The following is an 18,799-nucleotide window of genomic DNA, read 5'->3' as shown; positions in this document are numbered from 1 at the left end:
ATAATTCATTTTGTTAAAGATAAAGAGCCTAATTTAGCAATTATTTTTGCTTTTTATTAGAATGATGCTCATTGAGGACAATGTGCTTTATTGTTTACCTATGATAACAACATTTCTTTATTGATGAACATTATATTAGTATTGTGATTTTTTTTCAATGGAAGGATAAAATTGTCATTTAGTAGATTGAGTATATGAAGGTGAAAGAAATTTGTTACCATCAAAACCTAAAAAGTTGAGGTAGTCATAGTAAGATATAGCCACAATAAAAATCAGATTTGACAGTAGAAATGGAGCAAATCTGTGTGCTACCAGCAGTGGTGATATAAAAAAATGTATCACTGTCATAAAAACCAAAAGTAAAATCATCATTATTCTTATTTCATGTATATAAATAATATTTAAACATTTTCAGCTAAGTCTACTTTTTTATACATAAGCACAAATTGTAAAGAAGATTTCTTAACTCCATGAAAAATAAGTAAATTAGAAAGATGTCAATTATAAATCAAAACTCAAATCCTAAAAAGAAGTATGATAATTTTTTTGGTTAAAGGATTAAAAACTCAAATCCTAAGAACAATAAAAAAAATTACCAACTACATCACTTCAAAGAATTAACAATTGCTATTTTTTCAAATTAACAAATTAGTCAAAAACATTTGATTGAATTATAGCTGCTCTGATATCTAATCTAGATCCTTATGTTATCTTTATTATGTCTGATCCACTACATTCATTTATCCACTATATAAATAATATGTAGAGCTTGTCATTTATAATGATTCAGACACACCTCCTGATCCACTTTTCACAAAATAAAAAAGTGTCTTTAAATTGGTGGTTGGGAAGTACAACAACTATGTATGTGTATTTATTAGTGTATTTATATGTGTACCAACATATATGTAAATATGTATTTGTAATTGTAAATGAATCCATGTACATGTGTTTATGTCCATCAATGTATATGGAATTTGTCTACCACAAGAACGTGTTTAACATCACCCATAAAGCAGTTATTATAAAAAATGGCAAAAACAAATTTCATAAAGGAGCAACATTTCAAGTGTACTAACCTTTATAAGATGCTTCCGCACAGGTGCCTTCAATTCTCCATGTGTACTAACCTTCATCTAGGGAGACATTCAATATAAGACCAACAAATCACCTGCAACACCATTGAAGCAATCAACATAAATGCGTAAGACCACTATAGAGATCCAATTCACCAAACTCAACAAGAACAATTATCATAAATTACAGATATCATTACATCCTAATTGGACAAGATAAGATAACTTTCTTCATAACCATGATAATAAATAAACAATCTCTTTCATTATTATAAAATACCAAGTTCACTCCATTAGATATATAATCTTAACTTTTGTTAACATTTTCAAAACAGAACAAAAGAAGAAATGCACATAAATCATCACTGCAGAAGTTAACTAACTGGAAGCACACGTTTAGGCACATTAAAAAGCATATCAGGTAGATAATGATCTTGAGCATGTGCAACTCAAATTGTATCAAATACATTTTTATCAGATTACTAACTTATACATATTTAGAAAAGTCCCACAAGGAAGAATGATAATTATGATATCATGTACCAGGAGATACCAACATAAAAACTTATTGGGAGCAATTACATACAACAAACATAATATGTACCCCGTTAAAATAATTCTTACATAGATAAATAACACTTTTATTTGTAGAAACTGCTTTCATAACATATGAAGAAGAACCAACTCTAAAGCATAACAAAAATAAGTTTTTTTTCTCCAATTTTCTCACAGGAAACAGATGCAAAAGCAAATAGAGAGGCCTTTCATGAGCACGGGTCAACATAGGAGACTAGTTGATACAATAATACAATACAACCACTTTAAATAGAGATGAATTATTCAATAGTTCACTGGGGCATTTTGTCAAACACCTAATAGGCAATACAACTTGTCGCTTCAAATAAACTCAAAATGTAACAAATTAGCAAACAAAAAACACACCTTAAACTGTAATTAACTCGAGATTATAATGTGAAATAAGTCCTATGATTAAGAAAAATAATTAGTCTTCAATGATTGAACAAAGTTTCACCTGGTATACTTAATGATGAACTCAACATGGAAGCATTGGTGGTGACGAACAAGCTGAGACGGAAGCTTTAAATCAAAGCAATGCCGCTTGAAATCAAACACGTATAGACAAAGCAACGTGTGTTGATATTGCAGAAACACACTAGAGATATCACTTTGAAATACAAAAACATGAGCAATACCTTCATAGCTGGCAATGGCTGTTTCAGAATAGATTAGATCTGTTAATCCACAGAATGGTGTTGATTTGTTGATTCATCGATTATCTGCCGACGGTTTAGAAATTAGGTATCGTGGATTGGAAGTGAACGCAAATAAGAACCTGTAAAAATCTCGATTATCAAGTTGAGATGATGAATTTCTGATTTCGGTAAAGAATAAAAAAGCAGTTTCGACTTGATTGAATATAAAACCAAGATAGATGAACACGACCGACATCGATCTCTTGGATCGTGGATTATTCATCAATGATTTGGAGATGAATGACAATGGATTTGTAGTAGTCTACAGAGGTATATGTGGTCAATCAATAGAGGGGGGACGAAGAGGGAAGAGATACGGTGAAGAAGATTACATGAAACAGGGGAGAGAGAGACGTAAATGAGATGTTTAATCAGGGAATTAAAATAATTCCTAAAATGACCTTGATTCATTTCAATTTCTTTACCCCTGTGTCTTATTTTCTCTAACTATTTACAAAAATTTCGTAGATCATCTTGACCATCTATTATTTTGATCTAACGGTCCTTGTTTGGTTCCGGGTTCTCGGGAAACTATAGGTTCTCAAATGATACTTCCTCTATATATATATATATATATATATATATATATATATATACACACACATACATACATATATATATATATATATATATCATTATCATTACCTATATGTAAGAGAAATCTGCTTCGATCCACGTCACCAGCTCCTTCTTTCCTCCAATAAAAAGGTTTTGGGCGGCCAGTCTTTAAGTTATATGTGGTCAGCAGGTTGATTGCTTCACCGCCTTATAGATCCTCATAGATGGTAGCTTTGTATTGTAAGCTGAAACGTGCCGCCATACCCTTGGTCTGATTTTGGTTCAATTGAAGTGAGCGGTTTATTTTTTGGTCCATTCGGCTTTTCTTCTCTTCTTCTACACAATGTAAGTAATTGCTTCTGGTCCATTGTTCACGCTTTTCTCGTGATTGTGGCTGATCCACCCTCTCCGAATTTCTGTGTTGACGACCTATGTGCTTAGTTTTAAGCGCATGAAGGCTCTTAAATCAATGGCTTGGATTTCTTTATTTGTGCATATTTAATTATAAGCTTAAGTCTATGTTCGTGATTTAGGTTGTTCGGTGCAGGTGAGATTCCTTCAACTATTCGACTCTTTTTGGCTATCTTTTGATCGATTTTTGTGGTGTCGACTGCTTAGTCATGCCATATCTCTATTCAGTTCTACTCTTTTGATTGATTTCCCACTAATGTTCACTTCTTTCAGTGTTATGGTTAGGGTATGTGGAATAGAGACAATATATTCGAAGAATAGAGAATTGAGACTAAAAAAATTAGACTTTATGGACTCCTTCAATTAAAGAAATACCCTTCTATCGAATCGAGCATGACAAAGCAAATGATTTGAGTAGGTTACTTTGAATACTAAACATTCAGGTTTTAAGTTTTGATGTATGCCATTTTGGTATTTCTTTTTTATGTAGCTCGTAATCATCAATCTATTAAAACTGAATCTTAATTGCAATAATGCCCCACATATATCAAGTTGCTCCTCAGATCTTCCACTTCCAGCGAGGCAAAACAGATGCCTCCTGGAGGTAGATTGTTGCATCTGAGGCATTTTGATATGTTATATAATTAATTGATGTCAACATGAAAGCAACATGTTGTGATTTTGTGGATAAACCTATATTAATTGCGTAATCTATCATCTATTGAACATGAAATTATAAATTCAACCTTGATTTGATCTTTTGATACTTGGATAAATTGTAAAGCAAAAGAAAATTACTTAATAATTGAACTTATAGTAAATGGAATATAATTTTGGATAACTGAACGTAGATAAATTGGCATTTTTTAAACATGCTTACCTTATTTAAATACCTATACATATGAATAAATTGCATAAATAGTCCCTATAGTATAATGAGAACTAAAAGTTCAATCCAACTTTTGATTTCCTTACATGGGCTAAGCATTAGGTATAATAATAAGGTTACCTTTTTGCTCCAAATGTAAGAATCTGTAGTCTTGACAGACCTCCCTAACCAGAACCTATGATACTATTGATTACCTACATGGCAACACTATTTATTTTTCTTTTTTATTTTTCTTACTTAAGTTCAGATATGTGACAAAAAGAAAAATGAGTATATTATAACTTCTTGCTAAAAGAGAAGATACATCTGAGAGTTTACATGACTGCACATAATTGTCACAACTGGAAATTTTGTGTCATGAAATATATACATTCAAGCTAATGTGAATCAAAAACTTAAGAACATGATTGACACCTATGATTATGACTTCAAAAAGTTCAATCAAATACATTATACAAGTACTACAAATAGTCATCAAACAATTGGAAACCCTAGAAGTCCTTGTTTAAGTCCATTTTGGACTAGGACTTCCTTATTGGATCCAAATGGACCAATAAGCTTCCAATTAGAATATCATGGGCTTAGAACCCTAATTGGGCTCTAATTGGACCCACACTAATTTATTTTAACATTTTGGGCCATATTGGGCCTAGAATGAAATGAATCAAAAGCCTTGATACATGAATAACCTAAACTAGTCCAATAAAAATATAAAAAAAAAAATCCTACCACATTCCTTTAGACTTAAAACATACCCAAATTAACTCTAATATTGGGCTTAGGGACAAAGGCCCAAATTCTTCCTTTTCCCTTTCAAATTCTCGACCCAAGGCCCAAGTCCAAGAAGAAATGGAAGAGCTGACTATTTGCTTGCCACCTCATTAATACCCAACATGTTTCCATGCACAACTCATACTTCTAGGAGCATATCACTTCAAAGATCACATCTCTTCTTCCTATCTCTCTCACTCTCGGCCATACACCCACACACACTCACAAAAATCTCTCAAACACTCTCAAGAACATCCCTCCCTCTCCACTCAAAGATCTCGAAAATTAGGAAGCATTCAAGAGGAAATTTCCACAAAATTCTTCATCTAAGGTAAGATTATGCTTGGATCTATGACTTAGATTCTTTTTGTTATCAAAATCCTTTCCTAATCTATGCAAAAATCGTGATCTTACATCCTAGAAACACCTCAAACTCGAAATCTACCAAGGAAAGGTGCTAAGGCCAAAAAAATCACCAAGTTTTCTTCCATCTTTTCTTCCAAAAACCGAAACCACACACAAGGTGAGCTTCATACCCCCTATTTTCTGTTTTTATGAGTTTTTTTTTTTTTGGGGGGGGGGGGGGGGGGGAATACAAGTGAAAGTGTAGATCTATATGTGTTTTGTATGCCTTGTATGATTTCCATGCTTACATGTATGCTTTTGTGTGCTAAAATGTTGGATTTAGCCATAAAACCCCTCAAAACCGAGATATATCTTATGTTAAATGATTATAGCATTAAATATATTTCTACATACAAGGTGTTTCAAGAAAAATAGCTAAGTGGTTTAGTAACAATTTTCTTTGGGCTAAAAACACAAATTTTGGGCCTAAAATGTGAAAAATACAAAATTAAGGGCCCAAATTGACATATCACGAATCCTGATGGATGAGGTGTGCCAAAACAGTTTCAATAAAACAATTTCTGGAAATTTACTCATTTAGAGGATTAAAAACATAAATTTCAAGCTTAATGGGCTAAAAATGACATTTTCGGCCCAATGAGGCCCATTATGCGAGATTTTCTGTTTTGAAGGGCCAAAACTGTATTTTTCTGTAAAACAGTGGACTATAAGTGTTCCAAGTCCTTTTCAAAGGTTTTAAATGCTTTTTAAATTTAAAAAGGACCAAAGTTGCAAAAATTTTACAATTTGGGCCAAACTTGTCAAAGTTGCGAAAAAGAAGGATTATAACCGAGAAAACTGAAATTTCAGGGACTTAAACTGTTTTCATTGATAAATATGCTGAAAAATATCAATTTCAATGATTTTTGGTGCTAAAATGTCAAGAAAATTGATTTAAGGACCAAACCGGAAAGTATTTAACTAAAGGGTTGAAAAAGTAAATTTTACAAACAATGAGGGGCTGAAAACGGAAAAATTTCAAGGCTAATTCAATACATGCAATTTGATCAAACAATGGTACCGCGACTATCAGCGAAATACAATACACTACAATACCAAAATCGTTGTGAAACGAATTGGTTCGGTCTCGAACCAATGAAAATCCGAAACTACTAACACGACGACACTACGATTCATACAAATAATGTTCGGGAATTCAATATACATGCGAGTGTGCACAGACGTCTACGCACCATCTTTGGGCCCCAAAAGTGTAAAATCTTGCTTGTTGGGCCTAGCTAGCCCAATGACCTGATCTTAAGGCCCGAAGACCTTTATTCTACGAAGTGTTGGGTTTCACCGACTTGGCACAACGTAGAGGGACTTTCAATGGCTTGTATACTACTGGTCCCCAAGGGTCCTTTGGTATTGCTAGTAAAGTCTACATTTTATGCGAGGCGGGTCGGGGACCCCTCGTACACATTTTTTTTATCCCCAACCGGTTAATGGAGTCATCGAGGTCTTCGTGTCCTCTTTCTCTTCGGATGTGGGACTACACGTAGTCAGGGCGGTTGGATAACGTGATTAGTACGGACGACGCCTTCAGGATCGTTAGTATAGCTATAAACTGGTCGTTTGTGTAATGCGTGTTTGTAGCAATTAATCATGCTCAAAAATAATCCAACGTCGCCTGGGAATGAGACTACTCTTTTTGCAATGGTTTCAATGTAACTTCATGGAATTCAAAGGATTAGGAAAACATCGGGTTTTCCTAGGGTTTTTCAATACATACGGACTCGAAACGCACACAACTTTAATGAATGATTTTTATAAGTATAGAAACAAACAAGCATACCTATGGATCTTCACAAACATTTTCGAAAGCTTTTCATTTCAGAAAATATCGGATTTTCTGGTGGTTTTCAAACGATACGAACATTGTTTTTCTTCAAATACCGCTTATGAACTCACCAACATTTTATATGTTGACGTTTTTCAAAATACTTGTATTCTCAGGAACCAGTGATACAAGGGAAATAATATTCAGTGGTGGCCTGCAGTTTATTTATGTACGAGTCGAACAATTTATTTTTGGGAATGTAATGTTTAAACAATGTATTTCATGTAAACGCTACTGGTTTTACTATATTAATGCATGGTGACGAATGTTGTTATGTTTCACATATATTCAATGTTATGGTATTCAATTGAGTCACAACAGCCCTCGGACGTTTCCGCCGTCTGGTTCGGGGGTGTGACAATAATACTTTAGAAGCTAAAGATGAGAGATTGTGGGTGTTCTTTGCAATATTTTGGTCAGATGATTATAGAAATGAGGAAGTAGAAAATATGCAAAAAGATTCAGTTGACTATGAAGCATTGAGACATGTACATGTGAATCAGATTTCAGATGCTATGTCTCTATTTCTCTGGTACGGTTGTTTCTGTAGTTGCAACAATCCCCTCTTTCTTATAGGATCCATTATCCGGGATATTGACTTTCTAGATAAGGGGAACTAGCTCACTAGCCAATAGGAGTCTAGGGCGGAGTCGCTAAACCTTCTTTCTTCTTTTTCCGAGCGTCTTCTCTTAGCTTTCTTCCTCCCGCGCCATATTCCTTGCTTCAGTTGGTTCAAGAAGCTTTGGAAACATGTGCCGAATAACTTGATTGCTGATAGAATAAAGGTGATAATAATTGATTACTTTCACATATGAACTAAACAAAAGATGGCATTACAATTGTTATAACTTACATGGTTGTTCTAATTGAATGTTGATAATCTCGATTGTGTCTTCTAAATGCAAGAAAAATAATGAGACATCTGATTCCTCTTTTACCCTCCCCTAATGTTGTTACGGTTGCATGATTTTTGGTAAATTATTGTCAATTTAACATCTTTACTACGTTATTTTTTTACTAGAAAAAGTATTCATCTGTTACAAGGTTTAACATGATAGAACAATTATATTTAAGTAGAGATTATAGAACAATTTGAAGGATGGATGACAAAACACAACTTTAGCTTCAATGACTTTTGTGCCCTTTATATTATTAAGAACAATTTTGGGATCACTTAAAACTAGCTTAACGATCAATTCTTGAAGACATCCAAAAGACTAAATATTTAAGGTAATTAAAAAATACAACAAATTAAATGTATAATTAGTTTTTTATACATTAATCACTTTTCATCTCCTAAGTTTTCATTTACTTTTATTTTATCACGACACGGGTGCACATGGTCTCATGTTTTTTTAATTGTTTTTTTTATTTCAAAATATGAAAAAATAACTTGTGTGCGTAATTATCTTTTTGTCTTGTTCTTGTTTAGGTAACTTTATTTTTTTATACATATTTGAGCATTTAACTTGTTAAATGTGTTCACATATTATTTATATGTGAACACATTTAACAAGTTAAATGATCAAATGTGTACAAAAAAAGAAAGTTGTCTAAATGTGATCATTTTTTACAGATTTCTTAAGATTTTTTATATTTTCTTACAATCTATTTATGATATTTTTTTCCTATAAGTTTTTCTAATACAATGTTTTAAATTTTGTTTATAATTATTTTTGTAACTTTTTTATACTTTCATATAATTTTAATAAAAGTGCTTTTAAACCAAATGTTTTAATTTTTTCTTACAAGTTTTTAACTTGTTTTTTTTATAACTTTCATACATTTAATTCTAAACTTTCTTTTACAACATTTTTAAAGTGTTTCATAGATTTTGTATGACAATTTAATATTTTTTCATAACATTTTAAAATACTTTCGTTAAATATTAGTTTAAAACGTTGTATTAAAAAAATTAAAAGTTTATAAACTTTTAATTAAAAAGTATTAAGACGTTGGAATAATTTTAAAATATACATTATATAGATTTTTTTTATTTTTTTATTTGCAAAGTAATATTTTATTTTTATTTTTTTTAAAAGACCCTCCATAATTATTGTTACCTATTTAATTTATTTAATTTTATTGTTAGATACTATTTACTTTAAAAATATTCTATATGCTTAAAAACAAAAGAAACAAAAATATAAGAGTCTATATAAAATATTTCAAAAAACAAAAACATATTTATTAATTAAAAAGTAAAGTTTAAAATTGATCAATATTTAATTAATATTTAAGAAATTATGGATATTTTAAAAATGACGTTTGAAAAAAATAATGCAAACAAATATGAAAAATAAAATCATTATTAAAAGTGGAAAAATGACTTATCAAGGTAATTAACTTTTCGTTTTGTTCATATTTAGGAAAAAAAATTTACACATTTAACTTGTTAATTTATTCACATATTACCATTGTCAGTTGTTGTAGCTGGTGACAATGAAAATATATGAACACATATAACAAGTTAACTGATCAAATGTATATAAAATAAAAAAGTTACATAAACATGAACAAAACTACAAATATATTATCACAGTAAGTCATTTTTCCCTTTAAATATAGACAAATACTTATATCTCATTATCAATTTCTTATGTTTTGTCTATTGTAGTTAAACATACAAATTATCATGCATAATGTACATGTATGACAATGTAAGTTGAACTTCAACCCTTCAACTTTACATAATCCATCACTTGCAACCCTTTTATTTTTTAAAATAATCTATTTCATCCCCTAAAAATTTAAAATATCGTTTTGACTCCATTTATCTTGAATTTTATAAAATATCATTTTCACCATTCATTTTTAAACATTTTGTGTTTTCTTCTCATATTATATATGTAATATGATTTTCTCTATTCTACTTTGTAAAATGTATTTTTTACCCCTTTATTTTTTAAAAATGTTAATTTGATCCTCCTTAACTTTGAACTTTATAAAATGTCATTCTTAAACTTTCGTTTTTATCCTCAATAGTATATATAATATGATTTTTCTTTAATAGTTTTTGTTCATTAACTTAAAAAATTATCTAAAAATTATCTTATATGTATAACAATGGAAAAAGATGTGATACACTATATTGGTTTAATAAATTATTAACGCAACAAAAACACATAAAAATCTAAGGGAAAACGCAATTTTAGGGGTGAGAATGGTGCGGTTTTTGGGCAAAACCGAACCAAAAATCGCAACTTCGTTTTTTTTGAAATTTAGAAACCGCACCGTTCAGTTTTTATGCGGTTTGGTTTTTGCAGTTTTTTTTTTCAGTTTGGTTTTTTTTTTTTTTGCGGTTTTTTGTTAGTTTTTTTATTTGGTTTTTGTTTTGCCGTTTTACTAAAACTCAGATAACTCAACGAGTTACTTTGACTCGGATGAGAAGTGTTAATCATTTTTGAGAAACTTTATGTAGAGATGAGAAGCGCCAAAATTTTCATCCCCAGCAATGTGCGACTCCACGAAGATGTAGGTTAAAAGCCTTAGACTTGACTCTCTTATATGAAATATGAGAATGGTGAAGGTTTTATCTCAAATGCGATGGGGGATACTCTTATAAGGCTTGGAAAATTAAAGCTCAAATAATATCTTGGAGATTAACCGATACCACCACCTCTTGGTTTGAAATCAAATAACATAACCACTCATCCAACATTCTTCTAATGCTTGAATATAATACAAATTAAATATAATACATGTTTCACAGGTATACACGATAATATCAATTAATGTATTCATAAAAATGATGTTATCATCACTAATACTCTTAATATTAAAATTTTATAAAATATAATTAACATTATTTGTTCTTGTAAACATCTCTATATCTATGCTTAAAAATATACAATAATCATCCGAAAAGATAGATATTTATATTTATAGAAATTTTAATTGTCATGAGTTCTTAGTTCTTATATATATATATATATATATATATATATATATATATATATATATATATATATATATAAGTGAATATACCCTTAAGGGTATATAAGTTAGGTACCCAATTAGTCAAAACTACGTAGTTTTGTTAATTGTTTAATTTTCTGAAAATAAAAAAACAAGAATTTCCTTAAAAATAATCCACGTTTCCTTATTCCTGAAAATCCAAATCCGATTACTCCTTTTTCGAATTCGACTACACCAATTCATGGAAGAAAAAAACGGCGATTTCACAGAAGGAAAATAACTACGATTTCATTCAATGGCAAATGACTACACCAGCCAAAATCACAATTCGGATTAAAAAAAACTCTTTGAATTCACGAAATTGGGTGCATCGATCATACAACTTCCATGATCATCGTATTGTTATGAGGTTTTTATTATACTGAATTCACAACAGGAAAGTCGATTGCAAATGGTGATCAAAATTAACATTAATCGTTATTAACATAAAAAAACCATTCACAGTAAAAAAAATTGCAATTCGCAACAGCCAAGTCGATTTCGTCCTTGTTGTAGTTCACTTGTCTAACCAGGTCGGTCAATTTCCTTAATTTTTAAGTTTATCAGGTTTATTTTGGAGCACCCATTAATTTTCTTCTAAATCACAGTAAAAAGAAGTTGCAATTCATGAATTTGGGTTATAGGTGTTGTAGTTTACTAGCTATATTCCTCCAATCGCAATTAACGGAAAAACTAAAAAGTTTCAATTCAAGAATTTGGATTCGATCAAACAGTATTGACTCCGAAACGTTTTTTTTTTTTTTTTGGAAATGCATACGATAAGTACTTCCAAGTATTTTTTTTTTTTGGAATTACATACGATACGTTTTTTTTTTTTTGGATTCTAGAGGTAGACATTGCGGTTGGTTGACGGTTTTTCTGAAAATGTAAAATATCCAATGTATTTGATATTTTTTTTAAGTTTTGCGTTATTGGTTGTTAATATATTGTTTACGTATAATGTTTGAATATGCATCGTTGTCTATTGCAGGCCATAATGAGTGAAGCCGAAGCAACTAATCAAGCTATAGAACCATATATAACCGGAGATATTGACACAAATGATTATGTGGAAGCAACATATGATAATGAAAAAATAAATAATATCGGCGTGAACATTGAATTTGACGAAGATGATGTTAATGATGAAAGGATACTGGGAAAGGTTTTTGATACACCCGATGATGCTTATACATTTTATAATGATTATTCATTTTTGCATGGCTTTGGTATACGTAAAGATGACACAATTAAAAATTCTAAAACAAATGAGCCTTTTCGGAAGATATATGTATGCAACAAAGAAGGTTTCAAAAGAATGGACAAAGATGCTTCAAGTGAAAATGAGATAAAACGTCGTAGAGATGTTAGAACCGGATGTCAAGCAAAGCTTCGAATAACAAGACAGGAGGATGGGAAGTGGTTGGTGGGCTTGTTTAATGACACACACAATCACGACTTGACCATGACACCTACAAAGGTGATAAAGCATCGATCTCATAGCAATTTCCACCGTTCAATAGAAGGTAAATCTCTTATGGTGCAATTTGGTCAAGCAGGGTTGAAACCTTCTCAGATTAAAAAGGCTGTTAATACAATGAAAACCTCAAATGTAGCTGATGTAACTTCAAAGCAATGTGCTGATGTTTTATCTGAGCATCGAAAACAACATAGAGGAAAGGAGTTCTATGGACTTATAAAACATTTTCAAGATAAAACATTAGTGGACAGTGACCAGTATTTTGTCGTGGATTTGTCTGATGATGGGTATCCTAGAAATATCTTTTGGGCTGATGGTAGAGCAAGAGATGCCTATACAAAATTCAGAGATGTTGTTGTGTTTGATGTCACTTATATGACTAACAAATTCAAGATGGTTTTTGCTCCCTTTACTGGGGTGAATCATCATGGACAGTCTATACTTTTTGGTGGAGCGTTGCTTGAAAACGAAAAGGAAGAGATATTTGAATGGTTATTTGAACATTTCCTCAAATGTAGGTTTGGCAAGTATCCGAAGGCAATTATTACCGATCAAGACAAAGTGATGGACAATGCAATAAAAAAAGTGTTTCCAAATACTCGACATCGCTTTTGTTCATGGCATATCTAGGAAACTTAAAACTGAGCATCTTCGATCGTATGTTTCCAATTACAGTGATTTTCAAAAGACGCACAGACAATGGGTAAATAGTGACACCATTGAACAATTTGAAGCAACATGGGAAGATATGTGTATTAAGTATGAACTGGAAAGCAATTGTTGGCTTAGTGACATGTATAACCAACGTATACATTGGGCTAAACCCTTCTTGAAGGATATTTTCTTTGCGGGTATGACCACAACCGGACGAAGTGAGAGTATCAATTCATTTTTTGATGGATTTGTTAACTCGAGGACCATGTTGAATGAATTCGTTGTACAATACGACAAAGCAGTTAAGTCACGAAGAGCTGTCGAAGAAGATGAAGATTTCAAGACTACGAACTCGAGACCGGTTCTTTCTTCAGTGCATCCAATCGAAGCAAAATCCGGTCAATTTTATATTAGAAAAGATGTTTGATATTTTCAAAAAAGAATGGACCGAAGCTATTACCAATTTGACTCACGAGACTATAACAAAAACTACAGAAGAAAGCATATATAAAGTTGGGCAATTGGATGTTGATACTAAATATTGGCGTATTGTTACCTTTCGTTCTTTACATCAAGTCAGCATCACATGTTTGTGTTCTATGTATGAGACAAATGGGATTTTATGCAAGTATAGCTTATATGTGTTGAAGAAGAAGCATGTTCAAGAACTTCCGAGTCACTATATTTTATCGCGATGGACCCTTGATGCTAGGTACAAACTGGGTAGTGTTAGTATCGGACTCGGAGAAATAAATAATGAAAATGAAGTTAGTGCCTACACATTATTTTGTGTTCGTTCGAATTTTACTAAACTAATTGAACAAGCAAGGGACTCCCCTTCGGAGATACAAAAACTCAATATGATATTGATAAGTCTTTTAGATGAACAAGCAAACCGAAAAAAAATCCGTGTCTTTGGAGAATACATCTCAAAGTTCTTGTATGGGAGTTTCGCAAGTAGATATGATGCCACAATTATCTATCCGTGATCCTCTTGGTCCAACTACTACAAAAGGGCGTCTGAAACTTGCAAGTAGAATAAAGTCTTCTTTATAGGCCCCTAAAAAACGAACATGCTCTTACTGTCAAGGATTGGGTCATTATGCTACTAGTTGTTCAAAAAGAAAGGTAATTATAATAATAATTTAATTTTCATGATTTAGAACTCGAATGATTATATTAACAATTTTTTTATTTTTTTCATGTATCAGAGGGATGAATCGTTGCAAGAGACATAAAGATCAGATGTGTTTTTTTTGTGGGCAAAAGAAAAACTAGATGCTTCATGACATTTTTTTGGTTAACTGCAATGTTTTAGACACAAAGAATGTATGAATAATCTAGAAGTTATTGATGCTTCTTAACTATTTTAATTTGTTTTTATTGGTGATTATAATTAAAATTTGGTTGCTACTATGTGTTTCAAATGCAAGTATGAGGATATTTTATGTAAAAAAAACCCGAAGTATGGTGTATTTTGTGAAAAAATGAAATTATGAAGATATTTTGTGAAAAAACGCAAGTACAATGGTATTTTGTGAAAATAATGAATGTAGGAGGGTATTTTGTGAAAATAACGAATGTACGATGGTATTTTGTGAAAAAAAATGAAACTATGAGGGTATTTTGAGAAAAAAACGGAAATATAATGGTATTTTGTGAAAAAACGAAACTATGAGGGTATTTTGTGAAAAAAATAGAAGTATGATGGTATTTTGTGAAAAACAAAATTATTAGGGTATTTTGTGAAAAAACTGAAACTATGAGGGTATTTTGTGAAAAAAAACGAAAGTATGATGGTATTTTGTGTAAAAACGAAACTATGAGGGTACTTTGTGAAAAAAACGGAAGTATGATATTTTGTGAAAAAAAACAAAATTATGAGGGTATTTTGTGAAAATAACAAATGTACGATGGTATTTTGTGAAAAAAGGAAATTATGAGGGTATTTTGTCAAAATAACTAATGTACGATGGTATTTTGTGAAAAAACGAAACTATGAGGGTATTTTGTGAAAAAAACGGAAGTATGATGATATTTTGTAAAAATACGAAATTATTAGGGTATTTTGTAAAAAAAAAAACACAAGTACGATGGTATTTTGTGAAAAAACAAAAGTATGAGGATATTTTGGTTAAAAATGAAAGTAGGTTCTCATTTTGGGTTCAAAACAAAACTTTTCTGCAATTTTGGGTGAAAATGAAATAAAGTTGTAACTTTTCTACAATTCTATGTTAAAAATGAAAGTAGGTTGTCATTTTGGTTAATGTTGTGTTAATCTACACATAATTTAGATGGTTTTTAAAATTGTTGTACGATATTACCCCTGTCCCAAAGATGGTAATCCTCAAGATCGTAAGGATAGGGAAGTTCAAGTCACATAAACAACACGACCAAAAGCGAATAATCTCAATTGCTAACTTTGATTAAAAATGATAACTATAAGTATATTTCTCATTTTGGAAAAAAAAATGATTGGTACACTATTATACAACAACCACATCTACAATTCTAGAGTTTGATTTTGTTAAGATCCTTTGATCCCAAATCTTTTGGGCTCTTAGTATGTCATTATGTCCATCATTATGCAAAAATGATTTCCAGATCATGGAACCTGCAAAAAGGGTATTTGAGTCATTAGTTTGTAAGGTTGTGTAGAGGTGTAGATGACTAGGAGGGTATTTCGGTAACCTACAACTAGACTTATTTTTTGTGTTGGAAGTGTCCACAACATCATTATTGGATGGAAGAGCCATGACAGATGCACTCATCCTACAACAAAAAATAATATATATCATAAATTAAAGAAAATTTAGCTAAAACAGAAATGAATTAAACAAGTTAGAAGTTTCCCACAATTATTTAAACCGCTTCAATCAGTTTGTTAACTTCATTGTAATCATATTTGATAATTCATATATTATTTATTCATCTAATATGAAAGCAGGAAAATTTAGGCATCTACCGGTTGTTGAAAATGGTGAAGTTATTGCATTACTGGATATCACAAAATGCCTATATGATGCTATATCTAGAATGGAAAAAGCTGCCAAATATAAGTTTTAAAAAGATAAGCATTAATAGATATGTGGTGTTTTTTAAACAGATGAAATTTCTAATAGCATATATATTAGTAATTTTGTATTCCATCAAAAGTAATTTACCTAAATATGTATGTTACACGTGAAAGAACGTTAGTTTATAATAAAGACTTGTAAAAAAAGTTGCAAGTCCAAATTGTAAAAACTTTTGAAAAAATGTACAGAAAAAAAAAAAACTAAATAAAAGTTTAACTCAAAATGCACTAAGCCTTACAATCAATATCTCTTCAAGTGGATACATCTCAGAAAATATCAAAAGCATGCCATGCCTTATTCAATCCCACTACTAAATAGCATAGCACGTAACAAGAAATACCCAAAATGCCCCCAACACAACACCTACCTTAATTCCATGTATATCCTCTTTTACCCTTTCTAAAAAACTTGATTAAATTTAAAGTTGACGTGCAGACAACATTACCTATTCAGTTACTTTATCAATAATACAAGAAAACACAACCCCCTGGTATCATTTATACTGGGGGGGAATAAAATTACACCATGGACTGCATTGCACTAAAAACATGTAAAAGCTAAAACAGAATCATTATTATCACTTTTTTTAATAAAATCTTTTATAAACGACTCTTATATTATTTCTCAGTCTTAGTGGATTTATCTTATAAAATTACAGTGCTTCTGCCTCTTAGTCAGTTTTACTGTTTGCATAGACTTATAGACTTTTTGCAGCTTTTGATCTACATCTATTTACAGACAAGGTTCAGTGAATATTTAAGTCTCTGGGAAAATAAATTACTTCACTAAAATTCTCATTTCAAAACAAGTTTTTATCTAGAAAATATCCAAAACATAGACCACTTCCAAAGTCACAATACATAAACCACATGGCTTTTCTTTTTCTTTTTTGGATTTTTCACAAACATTTGTTTTTATGTATCGAACATGAAAATCAGCCCATTGATGATGTCTTGGATGAGTTTATCATTTTGTAAGTAAAAAACACATCTTTTTACAGAAACTATCAAGAATAACCAACAAAGCTAGTCATATAAATTTCTTGTACCTGCCTAGATGAGGAGACACCAATACCAACTGCATAAAACATGATCTCTGCTTTAATATCTTCATTACTGAAACTAATCAAGTGTGAAATCAATATATTATATTATGTTGAATAACCATCTTTATATATAAGCATTAAACTAACAATAAAAGACAGATATAGGAAAGAACTATGTTGGAGAATCCATATAACCATCTTTTATACATGTTTTTATGGTATCAATCAATCAATCAGCCAAATTACTAACAAATCCCAGGAAGAATCCGTAGAAGGATGTAATATAATACTTAATCTTGGAGGTTAATTCACTGATTTGTTGTGTTCATCAAGTTCATACAGAGAAGAAATTGGTTGGATACCTTTGGACTTCATTTCTGCAAATAGACCTCCAGCTTCTTCAATTTGGTTTGATTTGTGTCTGCATCAATGATTGTGGTTTAGATGACCGAATTTGAAGCGATTCCTTTTTTCTCCATTTCTAATTGAATGATTAGGGCTTTTTTTCATTACCTCCAAGCATCACATACCTAAAAGAACATAAATTTATACAAGAACAATAGGATCTTAGTTGAAGTAGAGAAGAAACGATCTTAGTTCATACGTTCGATGATATCATACATCTTCAATCTTCAGTGACGATTTCTTGTTGATTTCGATATTTCCCACACCGATTTCAAGGAAAGGCTTAGAGAAACGAATATACGATTCAATGATGTCGATGATATCAGGCATCTTCAATCTTCACTTCCGATTTGCTGTTGATTTCAATTTTTCCCACATCAATTTCAGGGAAAGGGTTAGATAGACGAGTATTCGACGATATCGGACAATCTAGGGAATTTTTTTTTTTTTTTTTTTTTCATTTCAGAAAATTAAACAATTTAACAAAACTAGTTAGTTTTCACTTTTCTATATATATATATATATATATATATATATATATATATATATATATATATATATATATATATATATATATATATATATATATATATATATATATATATATATAAAAGGAAAACTACAATTAAGTCCCAAATACCGGTAATCGTATTCAATTTAACCCTTTGAACCGGTCAACAGGTCATCCAACTTTCCAAAATTATATTTTTGGCCCAGATTTCTAAATTTATTACAAATTTGGTCTAAAATTTACACTTTTGGCCCAAATTTTATATTTTTTTACAAATTTGGTCCAAAATTTACCCTTTTTGCCCAAATTTTAGAATTTTATTAAGAATTCATCCTAACTTTAGTTTTTTTTAAACTTTTTTTTTCTCAAAAAATTGTTTCTAATATTTTTTTCTTTATAAACTCATATTTATACAAAAAAAACATATTTTCACATAAAAATCTTAT

General features: G+C 30.8%; 2 protein-coding genes across 7 annotated transcripts; one reads left to right on the top strand and one right to left on the bottom strand.

The window, feature by feature from the left end:
• Nucleotides 1-12,178: 12,178 nt before the first annotated feature.
• LOC111918927 (protein FAR1-RELATED SEQUENCE 5-like) lies at nt 12,179-13,742 on the top strand. The gene is made up of 2 exons (XM_023914550.1): nt 12,179-13,188; nt 13,292-13,742. The coding sequence occupies exons 1-2, from the start codon at nt 12,179-12,181 to the stop codon at nt 13,740-13,742; spliced, it is 1,461 nt and encodes a 486-aa protein (XP_023770318.1).
• A 1,977-nt stretch (nt 13,743-15,719) lies between these two features.
• LOC111918879 (uncharacterized) lies at nt 15,720-18,336 on the bottom strand. 6 transcript variants are annotated; one of them, XM_023914495.3, is made up of 6 exons: nt 18,059-18,336; nt 17,951-17,967; nt 17,800-17,858; nt 17,445-17,469; nt 16,011-16,087; nt 15,720-15,929 (listed from the first exon to the last, which is right to left on the bottom strand). In XM_023914495.3, the coding sequence occupies exons 1-6, from the start codon at nt 18,170-18,172 to the stop codon at nt 15,802-15,804; spliced, it is 420 nt and encodes a 139-aa protein (XP_023770263.1). In that variant the 5' UTR covers nt 18,173-18,336; the 3' UTR covers nt 15,720-15,801. The 6 variants fall into 6 exon arrangements, with proteins under 6 accessions (XP_023770263.1, XP_023770261.1, XP_023770262.1 ...); XM_023914493.3 differs by having other exon boundaries at nt 17,441-17,513; nt 18,059-18,335; XM_023914494.3 differs by having other exon boundaries at nt 17,441-17,507; nt 18,059-18,335.
• Nucleotides 18,337-18,799: the final 463 nt, after the last annotated feature.

Source organism: Lactuca sativa, chromosome 2, assembly GCF_002870075.4.
Source record: "Lactuca sativa cultivar Salinas chromosome 2, Lsat_Salinas_v11, whole genome shotgun sequence".
Taxonomy (NCBI): domain Eukaryota; kingdom Viridiplantae; phylum Streptophyta; class Magnoliopsida; order Asterales; family Asteraceae; genus Lactuca; species Lactuca sativa.
Note: the sequence above shows the minus strand (reverse complement) of the source record. Positions and strands in the feature narration are given on the sequence as shown.

What these genes read in the sequence shown, in the direction of transcription:
- LOC111918927 (XM_023914550.1), top strand. Translation starts at nt 12,179, where the DNA reads ATGAGTGAAGCCGAAGCAACTAATCAAGCTATAGAACCATATATAACC. An exon ending in CTCAAATGTAGGTTTGGCAA is followed by an intron (nt 13,189 to 13,291) that starts GTATCCGAAGGC and finishes TGGCATATCTAG; the next exon opens with GAAACTTAAAACTGAGCATC.
- LOC111918879 (XM_023914493.3), bottom strand. Translation starts at nt 18,172, where the DNA reads ATGCCTGATATCATCGACATCATTGAATCGTATATTCGTTTCTCTAAG. An exon ending in TGCAGAAATGAAGTCCAAAG is followed by an intron (nt 17,514 to 17,799) that starts GTATCCAACCAA and finishes ACACTTGATTAG; the next exon opens with TTTCAGTAATGAAGATATTA. An exon ending in CACAAAAAATAAGTCTAGTT is followed by an intron (nt 15,930 to 16,010) that starts GTAGGTTACCGA and finishes CCCTTTTTGCAG; the next exon opens with GTTCCATGATCTGGAAATCA.